The sequence below is a fragment of the Gambusia affinis genome, linkage group LG17, assembly GCF_019740435.1.
Source record: "Gambusia affinis linkage group LG17, SWU_Gaff_1.0, whole genome shotgun sequence".
In the NCBI taxonomy this organism is placed as follows: domain Eukaryota; kingdom Metazoa; phylum Chordata; class Actinopteri; order Cyprinodontiformes; family Poeciliidae; genus Gambusia; species Gambusia affinis.
The window spans coordinates 13,081,577-13,104,094 of record NC_057884.1 but is presented as its reverse complement, the minus strand read 5'-3'; the positions used below and the strand labels follow the sequence as shown (position 1 = coordinate 13,104,094).

The 22,518-nt window shown below is 40.0% G+C and overlaps 2 protein-coding genes across 2 annotated transcripts; one reads left to right on the top strand and one right to left on the bottom strand.

The window, feature by feature from the left end:
- Positions 1-8,762: 8,762 nt before the first annotated feature.
- On the bottom strand, positions 8,763-20,665 carry zdhhc8a (zinc finger DHHC-type palmitoyltransferase 8a). Its single transcript, XM_044096267.1, has 10 exons — positions 20,230-20,665; positions 13,556-13,677; positions 13,306-13,463; positions 12,827-12,999; positions 12,625-12,727; positions 11,644-11,735; positions 11,393-11,522; positions 11,167-11,281; positions 10,565-10,677; positions 8,763-10,465 (listed from the first exon to the last, which is right to left on the bottom strand). The coding sequence occupies exons 1-10, from the start codon at positions 20,331-20,333 to the stop codon at positions 9,176-9,178; spliced, it is 2,400 nt and encodes a 799-aa protein (XP_043952202.1). The 5' UTR covers positions 20,334-20,665; the 3' UTR covers positions 8,763-9,175.
- A 496-nt stretch (positions 20,666-21,161) lies between these two features.
- Positions 21,162-22,259, top strand: LOC122819452 (rhodopsin). Its single transcript, XM_044096189.1, has one exon. The coding sequence runs from the start codon at positions 21,162-21,164 to the stop codon at positions 22,257-22,259; it is 1,098 nt and encodes a 365-aa protein (XP_043952124.1).
- Positions 22,260-22,518: the final 259 nt, after the last annotated feature.

Sequence of the window (22,518 nt, the reverse complement as noted above, 5' to 3'; positions counted from 1 at the left end):
ACACGCCCACACACACACCCCCACGGGCTGCCACCTTATCGTGGTGGGGGGGTTTGAGTGTCCCAGTGATCCTAGGAGTCTTGCTGTGGGGGCTTCATGCCTCTGGTTGGGCCCCCCAGTGCAGACGGGTCCAAGGTGAGGAACCAGACCAAGTGCAGCCCAAAGAGGGCTGACTTTGTCCTGGTGCAACAAAGACAGCCTGGTTTGGGTCGAGTTCTGACTGTTTATCCAGCCTTTTTAAGTCCTGGAGGGGCTACTGGAGAGTGCAGTTATTGCTGTTGACAATAACAAAATTATCATTTGTTATTGGTAAACATACATTTGCGCTTTGGCATGTTGTTACTGACAGCCACGCTATCTATCTTCTGATTAAGAACAGGGCTGCCCTCACTGACACGGCTCAGGGTTTACGTCACACGCAGCGCCGTGCGCAGGGCCCTAGTGCCTGTAAATTTAATGGTCCAATGAAGGTTATTTAAAAAACAGGACATTTCCTCACTTTATAAAAAAACCCAGGACGCCCGGGACAGGACGTGAAATACGGACATGTCCCGGGAAATACGGACGTTTGGTCACCCTAATTAACGGTAACGGTTGCATAACAATAGGTTCCTGCCATTGTTTTAGTTGTTCTTACCCAGAATGCCCTGCTCTGTTGTCCACTTCCTGGTTTTGGAGCGGTCTCCAGTCCGTTCACATACGCATTCAAACGTACCAGACTGCACCTCAACCAAACCCAGGCTGAGGTTTGTAGAGGGCCAAAGTTCAGTTTGTTGGCTTGTTTACGTATTCACACCTCCGCAAACAAACTGAACTTTGACTAGACAGACAGACTGGAGTTGGATTAAAGCAAACTAAACAGGGTTGGTATGATTGCTGCCTTACAGATCAAATATTCTGTAAAATCAATTTTTTTTTTCATCTTTCCATCATCTTATAATGTTTTTCCCTCATTGAAACAAACCTGGAGGGTCGCCTTTAATCTCCATGGCAACCATTCAACTGTGCAAAACACCTGGGTGGACTTAGCTCCACCTTTGAGGCGCAGCTCCTCCCCCACTCGGCTCCTCCAGACTAGCCAGCAGCAATTAGCAAGCAGCTGCTGAAACTTGAGCTCATTATAGGAGCTGCTGCTCAGAGGAGCCATATTGGCAATACACACTAATGGAATTGGTTTTATGGGGGTCTTGTTTTGCTTTTTTTTTTTTTTGCCATATTAATTCAGAATCCCACCAGAAGTAACAGCTCCAATGCCAGGATCAAGCCGCACGTTTTGATACCACTTTTGTAGGGTTTAATCCAGCGTTTTGAGCTCTATTCACGTTCACGGAAAAAGAACTAAAGAATAATAAAGAGACACCTTATTGGGTGTAGAGTAATAGGTTCCTGCCATTGCTTTGCACGGCAGGCCCCAATGACTGCAGAGTCATTTATGTACACATACATATATTTATATACAGATATTGAATAGAAATCAGTTCAACCTACACATTGACCCCAGGTCATTTGAAATGAATTTTGAAAAGTAAATCATTTTCAGCTGTACATCTGTCTGGAAAGCTTACTGTTTATAATTCACAATGTAAATGAGGAATGCCACATTAGCCAAGATACCTTTAATGCTGCTGTTTTACAGAATCCCTTCAGGGTCTGTACTAAATGGAAAATCCATCTTGGGAAATGATTCATTTTCAGAAGACAGTACACTGTATGTTCATTTACACTTGCTGAATAACTTGAGGTGCCTAATCAGGGACATAAATCATCTCATTACAAAGAATCTGAAGTCCAAGTCAAACTTTTGCATGGACTGCCATGTTGTTTTTGGATTTTAAATTACGAATTTAAGCTGTTTCTATTTTGTGACTTGCCTAATATTTAGAGTCATTCCAGAAACTCAAAACGTAATGTTAGCCTGATTTATCTATCCTAAAACCACGTTTGATGTTTGTCTTTGGATCAATGTTCTGTTGGAACATCCAATTTCCAACATCAGGTTGTCGATCTAAGTTGGACTTGGAAATTTTGAGGTTGTATCGCTTTGAATAATGCATCAGTTCCATTGGCAGAAAAATGATCCTGCCACATTCATGCTTGAAAGTTTGTAAAGTGTATTTAAGATTGAAAGTTTCAGCCACTGAGGTAAAGAGGATCAAAACTTTGGACACTGTTTGATGTGTTTGATGCGTTCAAACACATCAAACCTCATTTACAGATAAAGCAAGCTAAAATTAAGCTGTGTGACAATTACAAGATATTTTAAACACCCTTTGTTATGTCCTTTGGCTCATTATCTATTACGGTATTTATTATTATAAATTCCACACTGTCTTCCATTGTCTCTCTGCACCATAAAGTCAGATGAAAAATGTATTCAAGTTGTAGAGCAGAGATTAATTCATTCATTCTTAATGTAGAACAGAGCAGTTTTACATTAAACTTTTTAACATTTATCAGCTGTCTTGACAACCAAGACGTTCACTGTTGAGTTGCAGCACCACTGAAGGAGTTAAACCTGTCTACACATCCATAAAAATGTATATATATATATATATATATATATATATATATATATATATATATATATATATATATATATATATATTTTTTTTATTTATTTATTTTTTTTTTTATTCAATCATTTGTGGTAGAATCTAAAAGTAACCAGAGCATTTGTGTATTCTTATTCAAGGCCAGGAAGCTGAAAATCCTGTCGATTTTTAAGTAAATGCAATGTGCTAGTGTGTCATAGCATGAATATTTTTTTAAATGTTTTCTTCAGGTGTGCTTTATCTTCTGAACTGCATGGACGCCACAAGTCTTCTGTGCTTTTCTCTTTTAAATTACTGTGTGACATTCAAATCCTCCCCTGTATTAACACTTGAAGCTATTTCTGTTAACTAATTCACTGATAAATTTAAAACACACATTTTTCACACTGCCACAGAGGCTGCTAAGGTGCAACAAAAGCTGTTATGTGCCTGCTGTTCACATGGTGCTGGTCCTACTCATCTCCACAGTAAATGGATAGTAATTCGCTCCAAACGTGTGGCAGAGATGAATGTAATTATCTCTGGCCATTATCTGTACACGTTCTGACACAAACATTGAGTGCAAAGAAGAATCACAGAATATGGCAGCATGCACACACAAAAAGGAAAAAAAAAACCTTATTAGATTACAGAGTATGGTGATGTATCAATTGTAGCAGAATGCCCACACAGTGTTGGGGCCTCAGCGGGGCATTTCACATCCTTTTTCCTGTGGCTTTCTGCCACACAGTGGCACAGTGAATGCGGACTTTTGTCCTGATTAAGCCCCCGCACTGCCCACCGCTGTTCTGTTTATCCTGGCGAGAGCAGGCGCTGAAGCGAACTGCAGAGACAAAACCACTAGGAGTTTTTAGCATAAAAAAGGAAAGTCGGCTCACGGCTTTGTTGAATGCTGCTCATAATCCAGATGGACAAATTTCAGAAATTTCAGCAAAAGTCAAGATTACAAGATCAAGTTGGCTAGAGAACAAAAATAATTTATTTTTACTCTACTTAATATTGTAGCACAAATTGATTACTCCAAGAGGACCTGAAGATCAAATGTTTAATTAAAGCAAATTCTGATTAACGCCAGCAAGAAGTACAACACCTTACCAAGGTGTTACGCTCAAGCTGTTTTTCTCAATGCCCTGTGATGGTCTCGATCAGATGGACTCCACAAAAAGTTTAATTAAGATTATTTATTTGACTTTGGTTAATTTTTAAATCCTGGAAGCTTTGAAACAATCCTTTTTTTTTTCTTTTTTTTTTCCCCACCAGGGGGTCCTTTTTGTGGGCTCTAGTGTCCCTTTTTTCATAGTAGGCTGACAGGAAAGGGAGAAGGAGAGGGGGGAAGACATGCGGCAAATGTCGTCGGGTCCGGGAATCGAACCCGCGACGGCCGCGTCGAGGACTGAAGGCCTCCAAACGTGGGGCGCGCTAACCTCTACGACACCGGAGCACGCCCCTAAACAATCCATTGTTACTATAAATATTGATGTTGACTGGTAAGTGTGTTAAATTTTCAATGATAATGCCATGTTTTATTCAATGAACAGATCTTATCTTTGAAATTGCAACTTGCACCAGTAACTGGAAATTAGTATTTTACATCACAGTGGAATGACTGTAGCCTCTTTGCAAAATCCTTTTTAATAAACGGCATCTTTAAAGTCTTGTAACTGCATCCTACTTTGATTTGAGTCCAGACTTTGACTAGGCCAGCCCAAAAAAGAGTTTAACTCTTCTCTCTCCAGGCACTAGAATATCTGAACATAAACATTGTTGTGGCTCACCAAGATGATTTTTGGCAATTGCGAGACAGGAAAGAGTTAGGGCCGTCCATGCATTCCTCGTCCTCCGCTAAAAGCAACACTGGCGTCTCCCGTATTTGTACTGATCTCAAGCTGAATGAACGGCAGTCTGAGCCAAAACTCAGACGTCAAGAAAACTGAGATGAGTGTCGGAACCACATGTCTACTGGATGGCGCCTGTTCTTTGAGAGGTGAAGCAGCTTGAATCTGATCTAAAGTTAAAGCTCTATTCTTTTTTTTTTTATTAGCTCTGGGAGAACTGATAGCCATCTGAGAGCAAAGTTAGATAGAGTTCAGAAATTGGTCATAAAATAACTTTCCTATAAAATCTATGAGTGCCTGATCATTTCTAGACATCAAAAGCCTACAATTAGATAATATGAGTTCTCCGTGTTTGTTTCATTTTCATTATGTCTGTTTGTTTAATTAATCAATAGTAAAAAGATATTGGGTGATTGATAATAAAATTATTTGATTCCCATCATTCATAAAATTTGAGCTTTTTAAAAAAAATTAAAATAAAAAAGCTATGTACATTTTAAAAATGTTTTTCTTATTTGGACCATTTATTTGTGTTGATCGAGAATTAATTATGAGTCCTTAACCCAAAAACCTTTTCATTTTAGTTTCAGTGTGTTTGACTATTGAGAAAATAGTCAAAATATAGGATAATTAGTTCCCTGTCACTATCAAAGGTATAATCTGTCCAGTTGTCCTGTAAGAATGACTGTTTGTCCTCACATTATAAACGACACCACCTGACGTCCTGACTTTCACATTGACTTAATGCTGCTCCCCTTTGCCAGGCTATAAAAAACAGCAGTAGCTGCCAGTCCGGGGGTCACCAGAACGGAAAACAAGTTACCTTAAAACCACAATGTAATTCTGCCCTTCTCTGGGTTTAGATTTTTTTTTAAATGCTAATTTCTATAAAATATGCCTCAGTCTGATGGAGCAACAAGGCGGGGTTGCTATTAATCCAAATCTTTCTTGTCAAGTGTCAATGCAGAGAGTGCTTCATCATGTCGAGAGACAGCCCAGAGAGAGGAAATGGAATGCATCAGTGGCAGAGCAGCTGAAAATGACAATCAGCCAGTTCAGCGATGGCTCTGATGATCAGGCATATCAATGAGCTTGAGAGGAAGAGGCTGGGAGAGGCACACCCACAGAGACACACAGGCAGTGGGATGAAAGTAGGTCAGTGTGCAGCATCTGAAAAGAAGTGTGACTTAAAGGCTGATGAGGACGAATGCATCGCATGTCAAGAGGTTAGGCTGAGGAACCCTGTGGAGTTCGACATGGTGTCTTTGGACAACATCACAATTACATTCCAACATTGGCAACTGAAAACACAAAGATTTTATACACAAAATGCAGGAAAAAAATATTTAATGAACTACAATTCCTTTTTTTTACCCAGTGCAGCTATTAAATCAGGCACATCACAGAAAACATCACACAAATCCAATTCTGTTGATATGTTTAAAATATCACAGGTTGATTGATTTTCTCACACTGTGGGTTGTGAACAGGTGTCAATGTTGCATTCTGTGAAGCAATTATTTCCAACAAGTACATCCTCTACATGTTTTCTAATAATAAAAATCAACAGAAATAATGAGCAACGCCAGGAGTCAGTGCCTGACTTTCAAAGCAGTGACTATTTAGAGGTTTTAGCTTCCACTTTTCTATGTTTCTGCAGCATCCAGCTGCGCTGCAGAAACTTATATGTCACTAATATAAAACTGCAGTAGCTTATGTATAAATAAGTTGAAACTATGCTGCACTATTTTAGACATACTGGCTACTAAAAACACTTTTACACTAGAGCAACATTCAATCGATTTAACTAACTTTATTCATATGGCAACAAAACAGCAAAAACAGCTGGGGATTCGGTTTAGTTCCTGTTTTTGTCACATCATGAAGTTGATTTCTAAATACAAGACTTGTTTTTTTGGGGGGGGGTTAAATGAAGTAGGAAGGAAGTCTGGCAGTAAGAGCTACAGTCTCCTCATGCATTGTTAAAACCAGAAGACGGCATGATGTAAAACAGAGAGAGAGCTCATCAGACCCCACTATCTGCATGGTAAAATGTTGATCAGCCTCTCTAACTCAACAGTATGCAATCCCCGTCATGTCACCATTGTCATTAATATTTTTCCTCTGGCTCTAGACACTGGGATGGAAGTTGGACGAGGGAGGGGTCGTGGTGTGAGTAACCAAAATAGCAAAGCACTTACATTTTAAACACACACTTGTTTTTGCATATTCATATACAGTTCCCATGTCAAAAATATTATGACTAATTGAACTTATTTAGATTTTCTCACATCAAAATCACCAGTTACAGTGTTTTACTGGGACCTTCATGACAGACCCCTGGAAAATCTGAAAAATTTGGCATTTGTATTTAGTCCTCTTTCCTGTGCCAAACCTTTGTTGTGTCACATTTCACTACTACTACAGTCACACATATATTAGTTCAATCAAAGACAGATAAAAAAAAATTAACAGGAATAATAATCTAAAAAGGATAAAGACTAAAACATAAATCTAAATCTGAGACAGGAAATCTTTTAAAAGCATGACTCAAGTCCAAAAACCTCAAAACTGAACTGAAAAGAACTTTCTTCCACGTGTGATTTCCTCTTGCTCTTGTTACATATTATGATTTAATTACAAGTCTAATTAAGTGGCTCCTTAAGGAAGATGGCACCACTGAATGTTATTTAGGAATATTAGAGTTGACAAAAATGCAGTACAGAGTCCTTACATTTCAACACTTAAACAATTTAGAAATTCTTGCATTGTTTTTTTCTCTAACTGTAGATGCTTCATATATATGTATATATATGTTTATATAATTACACTCAAGGCTTGTTCTCCAAGAGCACGTTGAGTTGTTTTCTTATTCTGAGAATTTGATGTACTTATGTCTGTTTACTTAGTTCATTTCAGGGAAACTGCTGATTGGAGTGGGTGCTGTGAAGGCCACTGCATGAATGTTGCTTTCTTTTGGTCGAAGTTTCAGTCGCAGAGCTGCTGAAACCACTCAAAACTCAAGAGCTTCAAAATGTTTGTCCTTTATTTCTTCCACTCAGTGATGCATTCAATGATGTAACAACAACAAGTTGCTTCTCTTTTATCCTTCTCAGGAAAACAACAAAACTGTGGCATTACAACCTACAACTATCTCTGTGTTTTATAGCTCTGGAGCTATCCAACAAAAGTCATCCAGCATGACAGGCATCGTTCCTAAATTATTTTTGATATTGTGACACACATTCACTGCTCTTTGACCTCTCCTTGGGCTGCCACCATGAGACATTTCTGTTATCTGTTATAATTTACAGAAATACACAGGACAAACTGACCCAAAGTGATTTATTTTGCAAGTCAACTAAAAGAAATGCAGGCTTCGATCCAGGCTGGTTTTGTTGGATTTATTTTTGCCACAAAAACTAAATGACTCTGTTCTCAGGAAATGAATGCAGGAAGCAGAGCATTTTATTTTTTCGCAGAAGGTTATCATAAAGTATCTACTGGTCATTCCTATTACTAAAAGGCTCTAAATTATCATAAAATATGAGGTCTGATATGTCACCACCTAAACTTATACACTAGAGGGCGCCGTTCACAAACTCGGCGCTGAAAATAGCATTTAGTGTGAATTGCTGCATTAGAGTAAAATATCTTTCTCCGTCGGATGTTGAAGGTGTCTGTATATCTTTGAAAAAGGATATCTACATGCACTGTAAAAGTCCTCCAGACTTTTCATGTTTTATGGGACTGACGATTAAAAGGATCTCCACATTTGCTGAATGTCAGAGTCTAATGGAAGAGAGAACATTTTAGAGAGCAATTTTTAGCCTTCTACAAATTTGGCAAACTTTTCCATTTTAATTTTTCTTCCTCAAGCTATTCTCAAAATACTTTGCTGAAATTATGCCCTCCTGACAGAACTGATGTAGCTGAGTCAGAGTTTTAGGCTGCCTTTCTCACACTTTTTGGGCTCTGACTTCACATTTTTATGGGCATAAGATGAGGGTTACATGATAACTGCTCCAAAACACTGACCTTGGCATCCTTAATGTCCTTCCTAACTAGACAATTTTCCATGAGGAAGATCCATTTATGCCCTCATCTCTTGACTAATTTCTGAGGGTGTGGCTTTAATCTTTGATGGTGCCAGTCTGTGTTGGTAGATGATTGCTTCAGTGTGAATAATACAATCTTTTAAAATGTCTGAAAAAAAATGTTGTGTGTTTCTGAGCAGTGTATGCAACATTCTGGTTTCAACTGTAAATAGATTTATATAAATTTTCATTTTGGCTTTTGATCACACTTTTCTGTGTCCGGAAGAATCAGCAAGAAGAATCATCATTCACAATCCCAAAAAACAGCAAAAGAGAAATGGAGATTACAAAATAAGTTTATTTGTAGAAATAACTACAAAATGTATATTAAACATTTTTTCAAAGGATGAGTCAAATTGGATGTTATGGTTTGATGAATTTTCACAATATCAAAAATCAAACATAATATTCAATCTGTATCTGGTATTTAGCTCTTCTGCGTTGATTTAGTCACCGGTGCTTCCTGTTTACATTTAATTAGGAGGCACAGATATCCTGAGATTCACAGTTTGTTTTCCATCGCATAAATACTTCCAAGTTCATTCCTGTGTGCATTTTGTTTTCCACACATTCACCCACGCAAGAAAGCCTCAAATGGCCTCTTATTTACAAAAGATTTTCGAGCTGAGAAAACTAAAACTAACACTGCATAGATGATTCACTCGCACCGTTGAAAACCTGGAATATGTTTTTATTTTAGAGCTCCAAGGGTGACAGACTCCTTCCCCTCGGAGGGGAACGGGAGCGAGGAGCGCTTTGCCGTGGCGTAGGAAGTGTACGGGGGTGTGGGATAGGCGCTGGAAGATAAACGGGGCAGAGTGGATGTGGAGGACGATGGACCCTGGGTGTGTCTCTCAGGAGGACAGTAGGCAGGGGACGTAGAGCGTCCCTTGCTTTGCAGGCTGCTGCTGCTGCTCTGCAGTGGTGAGCTGGAGGTTTTTGGAGCACGGGTCAGGGATGATGTGGAAGAGCTGGCGAGAGGTGAGGTTCTCATGCCATATCCCAGAATGCCCGTGCTCATCAGGAACTCCCTGGAGCCATAGGCCGGTGGTGTTGGTCCACGGGAACCTGGAGGTCGAATGTTGTCTGGCGGTAGACTCCTCCTGTTGGGGATGTCATAGATTCCAACATCTGGGCCGTAGAGCACCTGCGATCTGGCACTGACGCGGAGCATCCTGTCCCTCTCCTCCTGCTCCCTTCTCTCCTGGATGGAAGCCATGATTGTTTTTGAAAAGTTGTCATAGCGTGCAGCGGCGGACATCGGAAGACTCACATCATGGGGGTAGAGATCTCTAAGGTTGTCTTGAAGACCTTGAGAGGTCAAATCTCGTTTTACCAGACCGGAAGGGGGGATGTCTCGTGTAGCTATGCTCTGGGATTGGAGGTCTCGTGTGATAAGTCCATGATAGGCAGGGGAAGAGTCTCTCTGAAGGAAACCTGGTAAAGATGGTGAGGGATCCCTTGAGGTGGACTCTCGGGGTTGCGGAGATTGTCTGGTGACTCCCATAAACACAGGACTGTAGGAGTGAGGAGGCGGACGCTGCACAGCCCCATCAGTACCCAGACCCATAAAATGAGTGTGGTAGCTGACAGGAGGGGCCCCTCTTTGGACCGTGAACTGAGGGTCTGAAGGCCTGACGAGGTTATTGTAGGAGGGTTTGCTGTTGCCACTGCTACTGCACTGGTTGGCCAACAGACTGGAAGTTGCGATGATCCCAGGGGAGGAATTAGATCCCAGCCCATCGGGGTTCATCGAAAGAAGCTGGGATTTGCTGCCGTTGCGGCTGCTGTGTTTTAAGGTGAGAGAGCGAGAGTTGAGCGTCAGAGAGTTGAGCTGTAGAGAGCTGGAGACTGTCGAGGGCTGGAGGGGAGTTGAGACAGGCACACTGGCCTGATGGCTGCCTCTCGCAGGGCTTTCTCTGGTGTTAGAGCAGAGGTCGGAACATTTGTTGATGCCTTGCTGCTCGGATGTCTTCAGCAGCTGAGTATAGCAACATAAGAACACACAGCACTGTCTGTCAGGGACCCAACAAAATGTTAAAAATGTTCTGATTTAAAAACAGAAATAAAAGAAAGTCACCTGCTCTGGGGGGATGGGTGAGGATCCTCTGGAGATGGCCTCCAGAACCGGACGTAACTGTGGCACAGTCGGAATAGAAACAGGAATGATGGATTTGGTGTGATGTCCCAAATCTGAAAAAATAGGTTATTTTAGGATTAATAGAATGCACCTGCAAATATAAACAAAAATCTACAATGGGATTTTTAATAATGAAACTTTAAAAAGTAAGATTTAGCAATAAGAAGTGCATCTTATTCTTGTTACAATAGGATCAGACATGGAACCCTCCTCTAAAATTCATTAAAGTCGAGGAATTGCAACCTTTAGCAACCTTGTGAACCTCACTATGGGCCAGGACATATATGTTTTTTTAGAGGTTTATAACATGTTACATAAGTGTTTGGATGTGTGATGTTATGTTTTTGTAGCACCCTTAAAAAACGAAAATATATATAGATATAAAAAAAAGTCATGTCATAATTTTCTTCTAATTATAAACTTTGCACCACTTTTTTACTAGTCTGTTACATACACCAATCAATCACACTGAGAGAGAAATTTATAAAAGCTCAACATATATAAGCACGTTTGCTTCATGTGTGTTTGTAATTCCAGCGCACCATCCAAGACAGCAACTTGGCTTTTCAGCAGACCGCGATCCGGTTTTGGAGGCAGCGGCGGCGGATGTTTCAGCTGTTTGATGTCTGACAGCTCGACAGCTCCAGCTGAGGATTGCTGGAGAGAGAAATAAACATAGAGATGTGAGGGATACATCTCATATCGCTTGACAGCTGAGGTCACAGTCCTTAGAAGATGTGCTTGAAATACATGTTTACTCGCGCATACCTTATTTTGTACTGCTAGGCTCTGGATGCCGTTGTCCCTGATTTTCACCGGCATCTGTCTGTCAACCTCTGGTCTCAGGAACGGAGGCTGCACAAGGATGACTGCTTTTTTGCAGGTCCTTGATCTGTAACTGGTTTCCCCAGACAAAAAAAAATTATAATCAAAAAACAGAAAAACCAAAGATTTAGCAAGTATGGTATATAAGGCAGCTAAAAAAGATGCAGATTGGACAGGAAAAATATGCCTCTTACTTTGGAGAAATGGGACTGCAAATCAGATACTCCAAGTTGCTACAACAGCCTCGTGAGAAAGGATTTATTCCTCCTTGAAACTTGCCAGTTACCTGTGGGAGCATACAGAGAGGCATTTAGGTGTTGTGCAGTAGAGAACACACATTGCAAAAGTATTCACAAACTTTAATATTTTCAAGTGCTGTCATGGCAACCATGAACCAAATGTATTGGGTTATGATTTTATGCAATAGATAAAATCTGGGTAGAGCATTATTGCAAACCAGAAGAGAGATTATGTTTGGATTAATTATCTTTTAACAAATAATAATCTGAAAAGTGTGATTTAGCGCTCTGAGTCAACTACTAGGGGTTTGTGACTACCAGCTTATGCATTTAGAAACTGATATTTAGCTGAATCTCAGTCAGAGCTGAGCTGAGAGCATCTGTGAATGCTAATATAATGTAGGATTTTTGTGTGGACTTTGACTAGGCCATTTTAACAAGTGGATATGCTCAGATGTAAACCATGTCGTTGGAGTTCCAGCTGCATGACAGAGTTGCCGTCCTGCTGGAAGAACTTCTTTGCTGCTGCTCTAAATAATGATCTCTTTGTTGAGTTTAGGTAGATGATTCTGTCTGGCTAGATTTGAAGTTATGACATTCTCATAAGATGGAGGAAACAGTACTCTAGGAGTCTTCAAAACCTTCAGACATTGTTTTATATCTTAAATCTGCTTTAAACTTCATTCCTAGACTCAGGAATTTACAAAAATCTGGATTTCTACTGTGATTAAATCACAGGGGATTCTATGCACTAGTTAAGTGACATTTTTCTGGATGTCAGAGTAAAGTAGGCAGAGGTAGACATTTACTTGCATAAAATTCTGAAATTTGTAAAAAATATGAATAATTTTTCTTCTATTTCAGTCTATCTCATAAAATCCCACCGGACACTCTTACAAGATGAACAATCAACTTTTAGTTCTGAAAACCTCTCACTTGTTCGTTAGTGGTCCGACCTCTGGACACCAGGTACAGGTGGAAACCAGTGAGACCCAGGACTGGTATCAGAAACAAGCCTGATATGCTGATCACTACCAAACTGCGACAAAACATCTTAAAGAAAACTACTTCAAATTCTGATTTTTTTAGACAAGTGTAAGTACTAATATAACGAACAAGAGGCTTGTCACAAGGATACGTGATGAGGCAATGCAGCTTCCACAAATCGTCCATGTGGTGCAGGACATACACGAGGCCAAAGGTGAACACAGCAATCATGTGAACGGTGAGAGACGACAGAAAGAGAAAGAAATAGCGGTAGTTTCGTCTCCCAATGCAGTTGTTCACCCATGGACAGTGATGGTCAAAATCCTGAGGAAAGATTCAGAGAATCAGTCATGTTTAATCAAAAAATATTCATTTGGACCTCGTCGAATATCCGCTCTACTGTCTAAAAACAGCTTGGTATTTCAAATTGTGTTTCCCGGGGAAAAACAAAGGATCCGAGAAAAGGATTTACCTGATTAACAAGATCTCACCCTCTGTCCACCACTCATCCAGCAAAAATCTACTCTTTTTTTTCCCCTCTGAAGCTCTCTAATTACTTTCTCTAATCCTAATCTGCAGTTCCATGTTTTTTGTCGCTGTCAGAGTTGAATGTGTCGAGTGTGCACTCACCTCCACACAGTGATCGCAGACGCTGCAGTGGGAGCAACGAGGAGGTCTGTAGAAGTGGCACGATGCACACCACTTCATCCTCACCTGGACGCCTTTCACGTCCACATTTTTGTACAACGGAGCGCGGAACTCGTCCTCCTTGTCTTCGTCCTCGCCAGCTAAAAAAAAAAAAAAAGTGCACACACACGCACATAATTCTTTAATCTAATATCTTCCAGGCTGGAAAAGTAACAGGAGTTTGATTACTGACCTACAGGGAGAACCCCGGCATCCATGAAGGTGGCCATGGTGAAATTGGCAAGCACAAAAAGAAAAAGGACGGCACAGCATGGTGGAACAGCGGGGCAGATGGTCACAGCCAACCACGGGCATCTGAATGTAGACATACACACACGCGCAGGAAAGAAGAAGAAAACCTGTTTTCTGAACTGGAAATAGGAGTTTCAGTCCCCTTGAGGCTGCAAAATCAAGGCAACAGTAAGGACTTTAGGGGATCATCTCCATCCTATTTATTCTGATGGGAGATGTGGATCACAAAAGTAATTGTTTACAGTAAGAGATAAGCATGTATTAGCGTGTGTACACCAGTCCCAGCAGCCAGAGATTAAATAAGGAGGTCTCTACAAGCTGCAAGCTAAGACACAGAAAGCGCTGGACAAAACTCTTCATTAGTGATCAATTCGTTTATATTAGGGCTGCTAAATGTTTTCATAAGAATTAATGGCAACTCATGGTAAAAAACCCCCTGAAATTTCAGGTAACGTAGACTCTAAACATGAACTTGGGAAAATCTATTTTGTAGCACAAGATTGACCAAAACAAATAGTTTTCATGCAGGTATTCTCAGCAACGCTGTTTCATAATCAGACACATATTGCAAACTGCAGGCGTGTCATGGCTGCTCCAACTACATGCACTATGCAGATGCACAAGAGGATTTCAAGAACCCTCTGCTATTTGGGCCACATTTTTTATAAAGGATGTTGATGAGGCCCGGAAGGAGTCCATTCCCAGAAAGCAACTGGCAAAAATGCAAAAGCAAGTCTCAAAGGTTTTAGGGAAGATACTTGACGATTTAGAAGTCGAATTAGAGGATCAATAGATTTAAGTTTTGATAGGGTTTGGTCAGGTAATGAGCTATATTTTACTTAATCAACATGTTTATATCACTCAGTTAAAGAAGCAAATGTTCAACAAATAAACAACTAGTTTTTTAAATTACATTATTTAGCAAAAATGTATTGGCAGAATAAGATATATATAAATATATAAATGTGTGGCTATGATACAGATTGTTTCTGTTCACTTCCATTTTCAGCTAAAATTCAGTAAATTTCCATAAATCCTAAGGAAAGTTTCAATCAATGGGGATCTGATTGAACTATTAATGATGGTCTTTGTGTAGAAATAGAAATGATGGTTAATCTTTTCCATCACCCCACTGAGACAGTGAGTGACAGTTCAACTGGACAAGTGAATGTCTTCAGTGTGAGATTAGAAGGATGTATATAACCAGGTTACAGTCATAGACATAGCAAAGAATTGCTAGATTATATAAACAGACTTTAATTAACCTAAATACGCCTTGTACTCTGTTTCTCATAGCATAAATTTTACTTCTACTACTTACTATATTTGTTTCTCTTCTATTTGAAGCTATTAAAGGAGATACTTTTTTCTGTAACATAGAAAATAGCATAGATAACTCATGGACTAGTCATGTGGTGGGATTTTTGTAGTTGTTTTTTGACAATGACTGCTGGAGGTTTGATTCTATTAAATGTGAATTATTGCTTCCACTGCATGCTGAGCATGAAGTACTGCTGCAAATTAACATCTTGATGCAATTGACATTATTCTCTTCCAGGATAAAGAGAGATTATTCTTTCAAGTGGAATTTCTTGGATGAAAAAAATAAAATTCCTAAATGGAAAAATAAATTGAACAGGACCGCAGTGCTTTATAAGTATCAAATTGGGATCTACTTATTTGACTTTGAATCTCTCAATAAAATGATTGGATTTTCCAAAGTGCCTTTAGAGAACATTTGTTGTGAATCTCCACTATATAAATAAACCAAATAGCATTACATTGAGGCCAACTTTCGCTAAGAGCTACTTAGTTTGGCACTGTATCATTTAAAATCAAGATTATCTTCAGAATGACTTCTCACAATTAACAAGAAACAGAGCCAAATCAAATAAACTATCAACACAACCACAGACTGCATAATCTGGTATGGATGCCGGTTTCTCTTCAGCTTTAAGGAACCTGTGTGAATTATCAAACCACCTGGATTTCTTCGCAGACATAAAGAAATGGCTACATGACTTATTACAGCCAAGTTGAAAAAACACTTGTATTTTGCTCAGATGATCAAGTCTGATAACAAATGAGCCATTTAGATTTAACAGTCCAGTGTAGTCTAAGAAAATCAGTCCATGACTCTAAGCAGCAACATGAAGTATCGGGTTCAAAACAAAAGATAAAATAAAATAAAATCAGTCCCCATCAATTAAAAAATGTAATTAGATGATCATGCTTTTATTGCTTATCTCTTGAATTATTGCAATTTGCTTTTCCTTGTTTTTGAAATACACTTTAATCTGTCCAAAGAGTATAAAAGTCTGCTGGGACACTCCTTACCAGAACCAACAGAATAACACATGTCACTCTTCTATTGCTGTTTCTGCACAGTTACTTTAACATTGTGTTGTTAACATTTATGGCTTTATAATATCAAGCTCCTAATTACATCCCTGACCTGTTCCAGCTTTACCTATCAACCCTGAACCACATATAAACCAACCAGAGACTCCCGGTAGTTCCTCTGACCCATTTACACCTCAACTCTCCAGCTAGCTTTTAGTTTTTGCTTTTTAAGACAGGCTTTCATTCTGTATCTCATTTTATGTGAACAGAAATACTTTTTCACAAAATGACCATTTCAATAACCTTTGCGAAGCAAACAACGAGGTAGTCTCATATGTAGGTTGATGTTTGCGCTTCATCCCTGTGCAGCAGAAATCAAACCCTGCGTGGGGCTTGTTTCAGGCGGTGGGGGGAGGGATCCCTGCTCCCTTATAAAGGAGCGCCGGCTGCTGATGCCATGCCAGCTGCAAACACAGTAATCCCTAGATTATAAATTTTGGATTACAGACCATTTCTACTTGTCCTGTGCATTGTGAACTTCTCACGTTAGATACTGAACACAGGGAGAACATGCAAGGTTCACCGCCCTTTTAGTATAGAAGTTTATTTTCTACAAATAGTCCGCACATTTTTCTAGCTTTTGCTCAAAACGAGCCTCTCAGAGACACTGTAGATCAATGCCGTCGTGTTCTCCACTTGGGTTAATGACAAATAAGCATTTCAGGTTTACAATAACCTACAGCTGCAACAAAGTTTTCTCCAATCTACTTTAAACCACACGCTATCTGAATGTTGTGTTCAAGGACAACGTTATTCCTTGAACACAAATAGAGAGTTGGTTTCTGCTTTTATTATTTTGTAATCTAAAAAAAGGAAAATAATGCCAGATTATAGCGTGGTTGCCTCCATCAACTGGTCTAAGACCATCTGGAGTGCAGAGTAGAGGCAGTTCATTACGCCGCTGGACAAGCCCTACCTAATGAAACGGCACGGGCAGAGCTCTAATAAATCACGCCGAACAGTAAGCTGCTCTGCAATCTGCATGCTGGCCTCATCCCCTCATCAGTGGGTCAGTAGCACAGCAGACGCCACAATGTGAGGGCGTACAAGTTGACAGAGTCCTAGAGTCCATTTGTAAAAAATAGCAATAGTTGCTGCTTTCAAAGGTAGCAGATTCTTTTAGATGACTGCAGTGCAATCTCATTTGGCACACTCTGTTTGGGAACCTCAACTGCACTTTTTATAATTTTGCATTTGGTTACAATTTTACAAACTATGGAGAAATAACGTATGAAAAAAAGAGTAGAAATGTGTTGAAGTCTTGATGTGTACCATTTGAGCTTGAGATCAACACAGAAACTGAGCAGAAAGATGTTTTAACTAGAAAACATTCCAAAGTGGGACTTTCTCTAGTCATCTAAAATATTTCACTTTCTCTGATGATCATCTCATTGGTTTAAGAAAGTAGCCGACTCTAAAAAGAGCAAAAAAATATATAAAAATTTCTATAAGAATCAAACAAATCGCTGCTGATTTTAATCCACTTTGAGGTTTTACAGTCTTATATTATCTGTTGTGGCCATTAGCTAATGGAGGTAATATTAGCTATTGCTGGCCAGCTTTATAAATTGAATGCAGACATCATAGAGCGCCCCACCATTGGCACACTAATCCATTATGTACAGAATATGTTTGCATTTCTCATAATGTAATTAGTGATTGTCACAGTTTAATCTTCATTAACTCTCATGAATTCCTTTTTGCTTATATTTTCCTACTTTACAAAGAAAATTTCTATACCTATTCAGACATGTTACAAGAGCTCCAAATTTTCTCCATATGTGTGCCCGGTCCAAGCTTAAAAGTGAACTGCACCTAAATGGAAATGGTTTTTCCGAACAAAAAGGCAACGTCACAGAGGAACAAAAGCAGGAAATCACAAGCTGCCGGATGTTATCAGGCAGAGGAGAACAAAAAAGCCCCGTTGACGTGAAGCTGAAGGTTGTTCTTTGACTTTCCCAAACCTGCAGCATTAAGAAAAAGTATGCTGAAGCCTTACATGCTCACACTACTAAATGCTGAAACAGAACTGCTGACAATAACAGCTGCATGAATATTGCAGTGGGGAAAAGGGGGCAGATTGACTTTTATGTATAATATCCCTAAAGGTCTTATTTCTGAAGAAATTCAAGTGTGGCTGGAAGGCTGGAATTATGTTAATGTAGACCTCTGGGTTGTAAATACTCATGTAAATGTACATATTCGCATGAATATTCACACTCTGCAGGAAGAACTTCAAGTGCAGTGGATGCACAGGCTTGTGCTGAGTTAAAAAAAACAACCTGCCTTGTATGAAGCCTGTGGTTCACAGCAACACAAATAAAAGTCTATCCTACTCTAATGCGCTCCCATGTTGTAAATGTCCCACCCTACATGGTTGGACGGATGCAGATCTTTGTGAGCTCATAGATGCTCAATTATTAAGCAATTTGTTGTTGATCCCAGAATGGTATGGCATCAGCTAGAATTCCCAACAATCTGCACATAATATTAATAATGTGGCAGGCAAGCCGGCCCTGCAGGGGACAGTGAAGGGAGCTTAGAAGGTCATTAAAGAGACTCTACCCTCTGAGTAGGATCTATTTCAGAGCCACTGCAGAAACAGGACACTGAATTTTGTTGAACTAGACTGCACAGAGTTCCACCTGAAGATGTTAACATGCTTTGCTGCTGTTACAATTTGTATTTTAAATGATTTAGGCCAAAAGGGGAAAAAAAAATAACTTTAGTCAAATGACTTATTCCGTTATTTTAGGAATATAGATTATATCATTACTGGCCAATATATAGAATCTATACCGAATATAAAATAAATAAAACTTGTTCCCTCACTGACAAGCTCAAATGCTAACCCCCACCCCAGGAGAAGCAGAATCATTGCTTCATTCATTCCTCTGAAGTGTCCTGGATTTGCTGGTGTAGCACCGATGCTCCAGTTAAGTAGTCTTTTCAATCTCTCACATCAGCAGGTCATTGATTTTTTTTTTTTTTTTTTTTTTTTTTTGTTCTTTCTCTCTCCCTCTCTGTGGAAATTGAGTTTATAGAAAGAGGGTGGTAGTGGTGGGGAGGGTGGGAGTTCTCAGCATTTTCTGGCACATGTCTGTCTTTAAATCTCAAAAAAAAAAAAAAAAAGAAAAAAAGTTTCAGGCCTCCGGTTTAAGAAATGAAACAAAGCTTTTATAGATAGCAGACTTACTGTGTCCACAGATTCAAACAATCCAGACTATGTATATATATATTTTTGCCACATATAAATATATGGGCGAATCACATGGCATCTGCCACTGGATTCTAATCCGCTCCCTCCTCCCTCTCAATCTGGTGTCAGACTCCAGTGGAAACGGTGCACGGCTGGAGAATACAGGAAAAACTAGGACAGATCCAGCTCCAGAGGTCAAGGGTCAGTACGGTGGCACAGAACTGATGATGATGTTAGAAGCTAGTCAAAGTAAGTCAACGTTGATCCTTCACATAAAAGTCTTAAAATGCTGAATTTTACTAACATAACAAATTAATTACTAATTTTTTTTTGCATTTTCACCAAACGTTTCATCCTTTTCTCACAAATCATCAAGAATTAAACAACCTTATTTATCATTTTAAAGCTTTGCATATATTTGACCCATATCTGACACAATCTTCCCTCGCAGTAGTGTTGTTGATTTCCAGCTGCTAACTTTATTACTGCACATATTAAATTTGCTATAGATGCACGCCAAATGCACTGATGTTTATTGTAGGTGGCTTATCCCCTCAAATGTGCTTACTGAGTCCTCAGGGTGTGCTGGGCAGCCACCCAGACTCCAGTTCAAACTGCCAGCCAACCAGGCCAGATGTTGGGGGTCTGCCATCAAAGTGAAATCAGTAATAAATAAATAAATAAATAAATAAATAAATAAATAAATAAATAAATAAATAAATAAATAAATAAATAAATAAATAAATAAATAAAGCAACTTTTATAATATTTTTCAAGGTTTTATTGCTCAAAATAAAAGCCTAAATTTGGGGTAGCAGGAATAATGTTTACCCTAAATTTAAATAGGCTAATAGCCTGAAAGTAGTGATTTTAGGGATTAAAAAAAAAAAGAAAGAAAAAAGAAAAGAAATATGCATTCTGACATTCAGCTGCATGGTTGAAAATACCATGCGGGGACACACAAAGCACGTCAACAAGCACGTTTAGAGCACTTTTCTCTCTGTCGCACTCACGTAAAGACGAAGAACATGGATGTGGAGCCGACCAGGAGGCAGGCGGCCGTGCACACCGGGATGAAGGCGCTGGGCTTCAGCGAGTCGGCGCCGCTGGCGGGCATCCTGTCCTCTCCGCGCTCATCGGGGTCTCACACCGGCCGAAGGAACCGCAAACGGTGGCCTGTTTAGCCCTTCATAGATAGCAGACGGCGTGAAAAGTGAATTCATAGCGTGAGGAGGGGGGAAAGAAAGATAGAAAGAAAAACAAGTCTCCGAAAGCATAAGACCCGCAGCTCCGCATATCGGTCCCGCATTCCCCGTCCCGACTAGTCCAACAGGCTGGCGCACAGATGCGGCTGTACCAGAGGTGGTGCTTCAACTCATGAATGACGTGAAGCGACTCTGACTGAGACCCCCTGCTGTGACCCGATGAACTACTTCACTTTCTGATAGATAGATAGATAGATAGATAGATAGATAGATAGATAGATAGATAGATAGATAGATAGATAGATAGATAGATAGATAGATAGATAGATAGATAGATAGATAGATAGATAGATAGATAGATAGATAGATAGATAGATAGATAGATAGATAGATAGATAGATAGATAGATAGATTAAAGGTTTATAGTTTTCAAATCTCACAGATCTCTGCAAAATTCATCATCTGGAAATGAACGTGGAACTAGAAATCTACAGAAAGGTCTGTTGTACTTTGACAAGACTGTGGCTCTTTACAGGGTCTGTCAATGTAAACACATGAAGCTGCCTGTGAGATTCTGCCTTCCTCTCTGCTGGGCAACCTGACAGAAAATACTGTTTGGGCTGCAGTTGTTGGGTGGGGCATCTCTGCTCTCTATAAAAGCCTGAAGCTTTCTTCAAACTGTACAACCTGTGTGTAAAATCATCTATATCACTGTAGTTGGTGCCTGGTCCAATGACAGTATGGATGCAGATAAGTTAATTAAATCCATCTTCAGAATGCACATGTTCATTGCAGGCATCCTGGGAAACAACTGGCTGGTGATAGCCTCTCTTCCCCGAAAGAAATCTGAAATCCGTACCAATGAGATCCTGTTAATCAACCTGGCGGTCTCCAACCTCTTTACCAACTACCTAGTGGACATCCCTGTCACCATGGAAGACTTTGCTGGCCAATGGTTCTTGGGACTGACCTTCTGCAGGATTTTTCGCTTCAGTTCTGACCTCTCAGAAACCAGCAGCCTCTTCACCACCCTCGTCATCTGCGTCTTTTGGCACCAGAAGCTGGTTGGTTCTCTCAAGCGTGGAAGTGCACCTGTGCAGCTGGACAACCTGCGTCTGCTGGGGTGCCTGCTGGCAGGAAGCTGGACACTGTCCGTCATCTTCAGCATGCCTCGCCTTTTCTTTGTTTCACTGGAGGTGACGAATGAGAGCCATGAAAACTGCATAGATGTCTTCCCCGATGAGCTTTCCAGAGAAACATTTGAGGTTGTTTTCTTATCACTGGCTAATGCTTTACCTGTTGCAGGGATCTGGGTTGCGAGTGTCCAAATTGTTTTAACTTTGCTCCAACATCGTAAGCGCATACAGAGCGTTTCCTCTCACTGGGTCAAGGTTAAACAAGACAAGTCAGAGAGGTCAGTCAGCAGTGTTTCTGTTCAAGACTCCCATAAAGACCTCAAAGAGTCTTCTTCACCAACTGAGCATGTTTCTTCTGGTCCAAATGGAAAATGTCTGGGTAAAAGTCCACAGAGTTCTCCCTTAGCCAACAAAACAGATTCCAGAGCAGAAGCTCAACCAAACCACTCAATGTCCAGCCAGATACCCACTAAGCAGAGTAACAACGCGAGCTCTCAGGTGAGGGCAGCAAAGAGCGTGGTGGCTGTGGCCACTGTGGTGCTCCTCTGTTGGGTGACTCATCTAATTCTGCGCATCAGCAACAGCATCCAGGATTCATCACTGATGATGGAGCTGGCCAGTTACATCGGAGCCGTCTACACCTGCATCATCCCTTATATTTTTCTGCATGGAGTGAAAAAACTTTCTCGTTTGTGTAAATGATAGGAAATGTCAAACGGAAAGTCCCTGATGCTACAGTAAAATTCAAGAATATTCATGCACTTGGTAGTGTTAGGTCTAAAGTAACATTTATACTTTTGATTGATCCAGCTAGTTAAAACTGACTGAGGATCTGTGGACAGATCCAGGTTTTCCAACCTCAAGGACTCAATGAAGCTCTGACCCACACAAATCATCAAAACAGTAGAAACATGATTAATTTGGGTAGACGTTATCAGAAGGGTTTGTTTGCTGTAATACC